This window comes from Procambarus clarkii, chromosome 81, assembly GCF_040958095.1.
Source record: "Procambarus clarkii isolate CNS0578487 chromosome 81, FALCON_Pclarkii_2.0, whole genome shotgun sequence".
NCBI lineage: Eukaryota > Metazoa > Arthropoda > Malacostraca > Decapoda > Cambaridae > Procambarus > Procambarus clarkii.
In genome coordinates, this window is record NC_091230.1 from 25,245,362 (window position 1) to 25,256,389 (window position 11,028).

An 11,028-nucleotide genomic window follows, 5' to 3' on the forward strand; every position below is an offset into this window, starting at 1 on the left:
GGCGGTGTGTCCACTCACAAGATGAGTGCCGCTGCCCAATACTGTCACTATGGCGGTGTGTCCACTCACAAGATGAGTGCCGCTGCCCAATAAACTCGCCCCTCGGGGCAAAATCTAAGAGCTGACGGGGACTCGCTAAACCATTATAGGGAGACCTAGAGTGTTTGAAACAGTTTACGAGTGGCTCTGTCCAGGAGTGGCTCGGCCAATGGGGCCACTCACTGAGAGAATTGTGCTGAGTAAACAATTTCAGTTTGACTGGTGTTTGGCACCAGGGGGGGGGGGGAGGGGGAGGGAGGGGTATCAACTGAGGCTTGGGACTGGGAAGGGGAATTGGTGCAGATTCTTCTGTACTTGTGGATCATATTCCTCCAAGGAGTGCCGGACCAACCGGGCTGTGGTGGGTATGTGGGCCTGCGAGCCGCCCCAAGCCTGGTGGACCAAACTCTCACTAGTCAAGCCTGGCCTCGGGCCGGGCTTGGGGAGTAGAACAACTCCCAGAACCCCATCAACCAGGTATATGTGGGCCTGCGGGCCGCTCCAAGCCTGGTGGACCAAACTCTCACTAGTCAAGCCTGGCCTCGGGCCGGGCTTGGGGAGTAGAACAACTCCCAGAACCCCATCGACCAGGTATATGTGGGCCTGCGGGCCGCTCCAAGCAACAGCCTGGTGGACCAAACTCTCACAAGTCAAGCATGGCCTCGGGCCGGGCTTGGGGAGTAGAACAACTCCCAGAACCCCATCGACCAGGTATATGTGGGCCTGCGGGCCGCTCCAAGCAACAGCCCAGTGGACCAAACTCTCACAAGTCAAGCCTGGCCTCGGGCCGGGCTTGGAGAGTAGAACTCCTAGAACCCCATCAACCAGGTATATGTGGGCCTGCGGGCCGCTCCAAGCAACAGCCCAGTGGACCAAACTCTCACAAGTCAAGCCTGGCCTCGGGCCGGGCTTGGAGAGTAGAACTCCCAGAACCCCATCAACCAGGTATATGTGGGCCTGCGAGCCGCTCCAAGCCTGGTGGACCAAACTCTCACAAGTCAAGCCTGGCCTCGGGCCGGGCTTGGAGAGTAGAACTCCCAGAACCCCATCAACCAGGTATCAACCAGGTATCAACCAGGTATCAACCAGGTATCAACCAGGTATCAACCAGGTATACCTCAGTCCCTGACATCACAAGGAAGTGCCCTGAGCCCCGTTTATCAGTTGATACTTATTAATTCCTGGTTATTTTCTGCGAGAGTGAAATAGTACAAATAAATATAAACTAACTCACTTATTTTGCACTCTGAAAGAATCATTATTATGTTTAAATGTATTATATCTCTTATCTAGTTATAAACTAGCCACTAGCCACTCGTTATCTAGTTGTATTATATCTATATCTAGTTATAAATAGATATTAATACTTTCACTTGTTTCTGTTCCTGTATAATTATTATCTCAGATCCTCGTCGAATTAGAGTACTAAGCATGGATTAGTATTTTTATATATATAAAAGAGTTCTAACATTCTTGTACAGCCACCAGCTCGCATAGTGTTATCTTGAGGTTATCTTGAGATGATTTCGGGGCTTTTTAAGTGTCCCCGCGACCCGGTCCTCGACCAGGCCTCCACCCCCAGGAAGCAGCCCGTGACAGCTAACTAACACCCAGGTACCTATTTTACTGCTAGGTAACAGGGGCATAGGGTGAAAAAAACTCTGCCCATTGTTTCTCACCGGCGCCTGGGATCAAACCCAGGACCACAGGATCACAAGTCCAGCGTGCTGTCCGCTCGGCCGACCGGCTCCCACCGGTCGTGTTTCGGGCAGGGCCTTAATCCTAATATTCCTCGGAACACGACCCGCCAAACTGTTTAACCACCAGGTGCTCATTTTACCGTTGGGTAAACAGAGGCTACAGTTAAGGATTGACGCCCCGTAAATCCTCCCCGGCCAGGATACGAACCCGGGAGAAAGCGCTCGCGTAACGCCAGGCGAGTGTCTTACCACTACGCCATGTCGACGAAATCCGCAGGTGGGACCTGCGGGATCGAGCAGAGTTTCGCGGGTGAGAATTAACCGACCGCCAGGTATCTATATACAACACAAGTAAACATCGCAACAGATATCATATATAATATCCGGGTTGTTGTTGTTAAAGACTTAGCTATTCAGGACGGAGTGTCCATGTAGCACGGGCTATGGTGAGCCCGTAATTTTATATCCGGGTTGATAGCGGCCACTGATATACTGGGTAGTGGCCAGATATAGTGGTGGCCGGCTACCTACACCGGCCTCACACACTGGCCGGATAAACTGACAGCCGCGTCCGGTGTGTTATTAAAAATACAGCTTTAAAACTGGCAGTGTACTATAGTGAAGTATAAATATTCCTAGCTGTGTGTGAGCGCTCACTACTTCTCCTGAGCTCTGTGCACGCGCTCACTACTTCTCCTGAGCTGTGTGTGAGCGCTCACTACTTCTCCTGAGCTGTGTGTGAGCGCTCACTACTTCTCGTAGCTGTGTGTGAGCGCTCACTACTTCTCCTGAGCTGTGTAAGCGCTCACTACTTCTCCTGAGCTGTGTGTGAGCGCTCACTACTTCTCCTGAGCTGTGTGTGAGCGCTCACTACTTCTCCTGAGCTGTGTGTGAGCGCTCACTACTTCTCCTGAGCTCTGTGTGTGAGCGCTCACTACTTCTCCTGAGCTGTGTTTGAGCGCTCACTACTTCTCCTGAGCTGTGTGTGAGCGCTCACTACTTCTCCTGAGCTGTGTGTGAGCGCTCACTACTTCTCCTGAGCTGTGTAAGCGCTCACTACTTCTGAGCTGTGTGTGAGCGCTCACTACTTCTGAGCTGTGTGTGAGCGCTCACTACTTCTCCTGAGCTGTGTGTGAGCGCTCACTACTTCTCCTGAGCTGTGTGTGAGCGCTCACTACTTCTCCTGAGCTGTGTGTGAGCGCTCACTACTTCTCCTGAGCTGTGTGTGAGCGCTCACTACTTCTCCTGAGCTCTGTGCACGCGCTCACTACTTCTGAGCTCTGTGCACGCGCTCACTACTTCTCCTGAGCTCTGTGCACGCGCTCACTACTTCACCAGAGCTCTGTGCACGCGCTCACTACTTCACCAGAGCTGTGTGCACGCGCTCACTACTTCACCAGGGGCTCAGAGCGCCTACTGATGCCTTAACGTGTCAATACCCCTACAGACAATCCCCCAGCAGTACTGTGAAGAGCGAGAGTGGCCCGGAGCCCGCTTAGTGATGCAGGATAGAGCGTTTTCGCAGCTTCCAGAGTCATGAATAATTTGATGAAACCCTTGACTCACCTCTCACTCTAGGTGGGATGGGAGCCCCCATCCCTCCCCTTCCCCTTCCCTTTCCCCCGCTTAGAGGATTACTCACATTTTGCTGGCCGGTGGAACTTTTCCCTTTGGGTTGTGGCTGCTAGGATTTCTTCATTTTTTTTTGTTTTTGCTGATATCGTGGGAGGGATTTAGCGTTTTGGGAGACTATGGGGGATTTTGCTGTTGCGTAGTAGAGTGTAGTAATGCTGAACGCCAGGGAGCGTATCTGTGCGCATGTCGCTCTTTGCTCCCTCCGCCTGGCGTAGAAGAGGGTGGCCGTGCGCAGTATATCAGCGAGTGCGCCAGAGGTGTTCGTCGGCGGCGCGGGAATTGGTGGTAATCAAACTATATTTGTATTTTGATGGTTTTTAATGTTTCATTTTGCTGTTATGTGAGATTACCTTTCACCCGCTGGGGCGTCAGGGATGATCTTACTTAGCACATCTCTGGGGCATTATAGATAGTGTTACCCATCACATTTCTGGGGTATTATAGATGATAGATGACATCACATCTCTGGGGTATTATAGATATCACATCTCGGGTATTATAAATGATATCACATCTCTGGGGTGTTATAGATGATATCACATCTCTGGCTCATCAGCACAGGTCTTGTGCTGATGCCCAGAACAATCAGGTAGTCCATCAAGTAGTTTTCAACCCATAGATGGTTTGAAAACCATCCATCAATACCATTATCAAACTGTTTGGCTTCCTTGTCTTCCCCAATGTCTAGACCACATCAGACCCCCCTCCTGCTGGTGCTCAGGATATTGTGAGCCTCGCACCCTCCTGCTGGTGCTCAGGATATTGTGAGCCTCGCCCCCTCCTGCTGGTGCTCAGGATATTGGTGAGCCTCGCCCCCTCCTGCTGGTGCTCAGGATATTGTGAGCCTCGCCCCCTCCTGCTGGTGCTCAGGATATTGGTGAGCCTCGCCCCCTCCTGCTGGTGCTCAGGATATTGTGAGCCTCGCCCCCTCCTGCTGGTGCTGAGGATATTGGTGAGCCTCGCTCCCTCCTGCTGGTGCTCAGGATATTGGTGAGCCTCGCCCCCTCCTGCTGGTGCTCAGGATATTGGTGAGCCTCGCCCCCTCCTGCTGGTGCTCAGGATATTGTGAGCCTCGCCCCCTCCTGCTGGTGCTCAGGATATTGGTGAGCCTCGCCCCCTCCTGCTGGTGCTCAGGATATTGTGAGCCTCGCCCCCTCCTGCTGGTGCTCAGGATATTGGTGAGCCTCGCCCCCTCCTGCTGGTGCTCAGGATATTGTGAGCCTCGCCCCCTCCTGCTGGTGCTCAGGATATTGGTGAGCCTCGCCCCCTCCTGCTGGTGCTCAGGATATTGTGAGCCTCGCCCCCTCCTGCTGGTGCTCAGGATATTGGTGAGCCTCGCCCCCTCCTGCTGGTGCTCAGGATATTGGTGAGCCTCGCCCCCTCCTGTTGGTGCTCAGGATATTGTGAGCCTCGCCCCCTCCTGCTGGTGCTCAGGATATTGTGAGCCTCGCCCCCTCCTGCTGGTGCTCAGGATATTGTGAGCCTCGCCTCCTCCTGCTGGTGCTCAGGATATTGTGAGCCTCGCCTCCTCCTGCTGGTGCTCAGGATATTTATTGTTTTTTTTTCCGGGAGACGAACCGGGAATCCTCGCATTGCGAGTCAAGAACGAAGCCCACTGCCCCACGAGACCCTAATTGTCTGACCCCATGACAATGTCGCCAGGAGCCGAGTGACTGGCTGGCTTCCCCGCCTAAGTTAACTTAAGACTTTGTACACAAGACTGAGAAACTTAAGAGGTTAAGCCCAATTAAACATTTTTAATAACCGGAAGACAAAAGATTACTTTTTGTTATCTTGATTCTAAACACCATTCTGAGTGGCACTTAATGGCACTCTTTGGTTATATGTGAGAGAACGTTAGTCCTGCCACTGTGTGTGTGGTTATCTTGAGGTTATCTTGAGATGATTTCGGGGGCTTTTTAGTGTCCCCGCGGCCCGGTCCTCGACCAGGCCTCCACCCTCCCAGGAAGCAGCCCGTGACAGCTGACTAACACCCAGGTACCTATTTTACTGCTAGGTGAACAGGTACATCAGGGTGAAAGAAACTCTGCCCATTGTGGACCATGGCCATCATCCCCCAAATTTTACAATCCACAGAAAAATAAACAAATTAACTTAAAATATACTCGACTAAAAAACAAAAGACAACCAAGAAAATATGACAAATAACTTAATAAAATATAATAAAAAATAAAAAAAAATTAAAGTTTGCAAAGCTCTAGCGAAGTTTAATCAGCAGGGGGGAGGGGGGGGGGAAATAGAGGTGCCGCTCTGTATATACGAGGCTCTATAAGTGAGGTAGAATTGTAATCTCCACCCCCCCCCCTCACTCCTATTCAATTTGCCCTGGGAAAAAGGGAATTAATTCAAACAGTGTTCTCTTTATCTATCGCACGCCTGGGGGGGGGGGGGGGGGAGGGAGGAGGGAGGGAGTGAGGGGGGGAGGGGAGAGTAGATAAGATGCATCTGATGGAATGATGACACCAGGGTGGTGAGGTGTAGGTGTTCTTCAGAGAAAACGTTAAGTGTTATTCATTAGAGAACACAAGTGGTGTTCTTTAGGGAACACAAGCAGTGTTGCTGGAGCCCGTTTTCTGTTCTTGGTTTCCTCTGGCAGGTTAGGATAAGGGCACTTTAGTACGCCAGTTTCTTGACGTTTAAAAAGCTTGCGAGAACGGGCTGCTTTCTGGGAATGTGTGTGTTAGGAGAAATATATGTAGATAGAATAGAGGAAAATAGATTGGTTAGAAAGGCGGGGTCCAAGAGCTAATAGCTCGATTCTGCAGATACAAATAGTAAATACACACACACACCCACTTTCAAAGTTTCAAAGTCAGTAGTTTCAAAGCGTTATATGACAAAGAGTGCTGGGAAGACGAGACACAACGAGCGTAGCTCTCATCCTGTAACTACACTTAGGTAATTACTCACACAGATCCGGTAGCCGGGCGAACAGCGCGCAGGACTCGTAATTCTGTGGCGCGGATTCGATTCCCGGACCAAGCAGAAACAAATGGGCAAAGTTTCTTTCACCCTGTGACCTAGCAGTAAATAGGTACCTGGGAGTTAGACAGCTGTTACGGAGCTGCTTCCTGGTGTGTGAGTGTGTGTGGAAAAAAAATAGTAGTTAGTAACAGTTGATTTATTGACAGTTGAGAGGCGGGCCGAAAGAGCAGAGCTCAACCCCCGCAAGCACAACTAGGTGAATACACTGTCTCCGTCTCTCTTCTCTCTCTCCCTCCCAGTTCCCTCGTTTACGGTTCCTTCGTTTTTTCCCTGCTCCTTCCTTTGTCTCTCAGTTCCCCTTCCTCCCTCTCTCTATTCCTGCTTCCCCCTCCTAAATTTTTGCCTCTCTCTCATACCCAAATTTCTGTAGCTTCCTCCTTATTTTCCCCCCTTATTTTTTACACCCATATTCTCCCCCTTTTCTTCCTTCCTCCCCCTTCTCTTTCACCCCCTTTCAGTCCCCACTTTCTCTTGCTCTCGACTTTCACTCTTACTCCTTTCTCTCCTCTCCCAGACTACTTCACTCTTGTCTCCCTCGTCTTGTGTCGTCTCTTTCTTGTTTACTCTCTCTAACTCTCTCTCTCTCTCTCTCTCTCTCTCTCTCTCTCTCTCTCTCTCTCTCTCTCTCTCTCTCTCTCTCTCTCTCTCTCTCTCTCTCTCTCTCTCTCTCTCTCTCTCTCTCTCTCTCTCTCTCTCTCTCTCTCTCTCTCTCTCTCTTACTCTCTCTCTCTCTCTCTCTCTCTCTCTCTCTCTCTCTCTCTCTCTCTCTCTCTCTCTCTCTCTCTCTCTCTCTCTCTCTCTCTCTTACTCTCTCTCTCTCTCTCTCTCTCTCTCTCTCTCTCTCTCTCTCTCTCTCTCTCTCTCTCTCTTACTCTCTCTTACTCTCTCTCTCTCTCTCTCTCTTACTCTCTCTCTCTCTCTCTCTCTCTCTCTCTCTCTCTCTCTCTCTCTCTCTCTCTCTCTCTCTCTCTCTCTCTCTCTCTCTCTCTCTCTTACTCTCTCTCTCTCTCTCTCTCTCTCTTACTCTCTCTCTCTCTCTTACTCTCTCTCTCTCTCTTACTCTCTCTCTCTCTCTCTCTTACTCTCTCTCTCTCTCTTACTCTCTCTCTCTCTTACTCTCTCTCTCTCTCTCTCCTTCCCATCAAACTCTTCAACCTATTCTCCTCTTTCCATGCTCCCCCCCATTCCCATTCCATCACTCCACCCCCCCCCCCTTCTCCCCGTATACACTACACCTGTCCCACTTAGCCCTCAACTATCCTTAACTACGCTTGCTGCCAATTAGACAATTAACACGGGGGAGTTGTCCATACAGCCAAGGTGGGCGGAGGCAGTTGGAGGACGACTTGCTAATGACGGGACAGGAAGCCTGCTGCGTCAGGCCGTGGCGGCTCCTTCGTCTGGAGGGTCGTTAAGGCCACTACAGGTGGTTAAGGGCCTGACCTTGAGGTTACCTGGAGATGACCTCGGGGCTTAGCGTCCCCGCGGCCCGGTCCTCGACCAGGCCTCCTGGTTGCTGGACTGATCAACCAGACTAAAGTTGAAGCAGTACAGCAGGAAAAAAGATATCAAGGCCAATGGGAGAGAGAGAGAGAGGAGGGGGGTGGGGTGGGGGGTGTGGTGGGACCTTCGACAAGCCGCCGGCTTCCTGCCCCTCGTCCTCGGGTCAACTCAGGTAAAGAATGAGCCAAGTTACTATAGTACCTCCACCACCCCTTCGTCACATCCCCGTGTCCTTCCTGGGGAAAATAGATCGTTAGGAAACTCGTCTCGTCGTTCATCCTGGGGAAAATAGATCGTCGGGAGACTCGTCTCGTTATTCATCCTGGGGAAAATAAATCGTCGGGAAACTCGTCTCGTTATTCATCCTGGGGAAAACAGATCGTCGGGAAACTCGTCATTCATCCTGGGGGAAAAAATAAATGGGTCTCATGGCGCGGTTGTTTGACCTGGAGAGCCCCTGAGGTGGGGACGCGTGTTGTATACATCCTGGAAGAAAAATTATATCAACAAGGTCTCATTACGTCTCTGTTCGTCCTGGGAAGAGAGAGAGAGAGAGAGAGAGAGAGAGAGAGAGAGAGAGAGAGAGAGAGAGAGAGAGAGAGAGAGAGAGAGAGAGAGAGAGAGAGAGAGAGAGAGAGAGAGAGAGAGCGAGCGAGCGAGCGAGCGAGCGAGAGAGAGAGAGAGAGAGAGAGAGAGAGAGAGAGAGAGAGAGAGAGAGAGAGAGAGAGATATGAGAGAGAGAGAGAGAGAGAGAGAGAGAGAGAGAGAGAGAGAGAGAGAGAGAGAGAGAGAGAGAGAGAGAGAGAGAGAGAGAGAGAGAGAGAGAGAGAGATATGAGAGAGAGAGAGAGAGAGAGAGAGAGAGAGAGAGAGAGAGAGAGAGAGAGAGAGAGAGAGAGAGAGAGAGAGAGAGAGAGAGAGATATGAGAGAGAGAGAGAGAGAGAGAGAGAGAGAGAGAGAGAGAGAGAGAGAGAGAGAGAGAGAGAGAGAGAGAGAGAGAGAGAGAGAGAGAGAGAGAGAGAGAGTCGGCCCTCTTGTCGACGATCGTCCTGGCGGGAAAAAAATATGAGGACCTGCCTGGCTGGCATTAAGACCTCCTCTTATATCCCTCTTTTTCCTCAACCACTATTCATATTTCCTTCACTTACTCTCTTTACCGCCCCCTATTGACTCTTTTCTGGCTCTCGTTACTCTCTCTGACGCATAATCTTATTCTCTCCGCGCTGCTGCCAATCTTGAGGTTATCTTGAGATGATTTCGGGGCTTTAGTGTCCCCGCGGCCCGGTCCTCGACCAGGCCTCCACCCCAAGGAAGCAGCCCGTGACAGCTGACTAACACCCAGGTACCTATTTTACTGCTAGGTAACAGGGGCATAGGGTGAAAGAAACTCTGCCCATTGTTTCTCGCCGGCGCCTGGGATCGAACCCAGGACCACAGGATCACAAGTCCAGTGTTCTGTCCGCTCAGCCACCGGCTCCCCTCGGTTGGCCAACACGTCAAGCTTCAGCTCCTGGTTCCCCTCCTCTTCCCCCTCTCAATCGTCAATCCACTGATGTACAGGCTCAGGATTCATCACTGTGTCGACTAGCGAAACCTGTGCATCTTTCCTGGATGAGAGGGGGTGTATAAGGTCACAGGGGGGAGCGTTTACAACCTGTTCAGAACAATCACCCACCGCATCCATCACTAGGTCCTTACCTCTAGCCTGGTGACAAGTGTCTAGTGTGCCCCTTCAAGGAGAGACCTCATCCGTCACGCGTCATCCGTCACGCGTCATCCGTCACACGTCATCCGTCACACGTCATCCGTCATCCATCACACGTCATCCGTCACACGTCATCCATCACACGTCACACGTCATCCATCACACGTCATCCGTCACACGTCATCCATCACACGTCATCCGTCACACGTCATCCGTCACACGTCATCCGTCACACGTCATCCGTCACACGTCATCCATCACACGTCATCCGTCACACGTCATCCGTCACACGTCATCCATCACACGTCATCCGTCACACGTCATCCGTCACACGTCATCCATCACACGTCATCCGTCACACGTCATCCGTCACGCGTCATCCATCACACGTCATCCGTCACACGTCATCCATCACACGTCATCCATCACACGTCATCCGTCACCCGTCATCCGTCACACGTCATCCATCACACGTCATCCGTCACACGTCATCCATCACACGTCATCCGTCACCCGTCATCCGTCACACGTCATCCGTCACACCGCCGCTCATGTGGTGACGCCGCGCCAAACTCCTGTCAATCCCACTCGGTGGACAGAAAAAAACAAGTGAAGTCTCCTCTGGAGGGTTTGACTCAAGTTCTTCTCCGACCACTTGACTTGACTTCAAGCTCGTCCTTGGAGAAATAACTATGAAGAGCAGCGACGCAGAACTATCCCCGTTTTCTATGCGTAACGTTGGGGGTAGGTTAGGCTTGGGGGTTGTGAGTTTCTGGTTTGGTTAGAAACTTGGATTTTGTACATCCTGACCAGTACTCCTGTTGTCATGGGTTCGACATTACAATCCCTTTACTGTTCCATCTCACCCACCCACCCTCCCCTCTCACTCACCCTCCCCTCTCATCCACCCTTCCCTCTTCCCTCTCACCCACCTTTCCCTCTCACTCACCCACCCTCCCCTCTCACTCACCCACCCACCCTCCCCTCTCACTCACCCTCCCCTCTCACTCACCCTCCCCTCTCATCCACCCTTCCCTCTTCCCTCTCACCCACCCTTCCCTCTCACTCACCCATCCTCCTCTCTCACTCACCCACTCCCCTCTCACCCACCCTTCCCTCTCACTCACCCACTCTCCTCTCTACTCTCATAAATTCTCAAGAGAGAGCCAGGCAGTGTTAATCGATAATAATGGGACGTAAGATGAACTCCTGTTTCACGTTTTCTACACATTTGTCCTTTTGAGGTCGTCTACTAACGCTTGAGGTCGTCTACTAACGCTTGAGGTCGTCTACTAACGCTTGAGGTCGTCTACTAACGCTTGAGGTCGTCTACTAACGCTTGAGGTCGTCTACTAACGCTTGAGGTCGTCTAATAACGCTTGAGGTCGTCTACTAACGGTTGAGGTCGTCTACTAACGCTTGACGTAGTCTACTAACGCT

At 51.5% G+C, this 11,028-nt stretch overlaps 1 protein-coding gene across 1 annotated transcript in view; it reads left to right on the forward strand.

The window, feature by feature from the left end:
• The window catches only part of LOC123751376 (mucin-4-like), a 52,934-nt gene extending 42,656 nt beyond the window's left edge, over positions 1 to 10,278 (forward strand). The window contains exon 6 of the mRNA XM_069315580.1: positions 9,621 to 10,278. Within this exon, the coding sequence (XP_069171681.1) occupies positions 9,621 to 10,278 (658 nt within the window). The remainder of the gene's footprint in view (positions 1 to 9,620) is intronic.
• Positions 10,279 to 11,028: the final 750 nt, after the last annotated feature.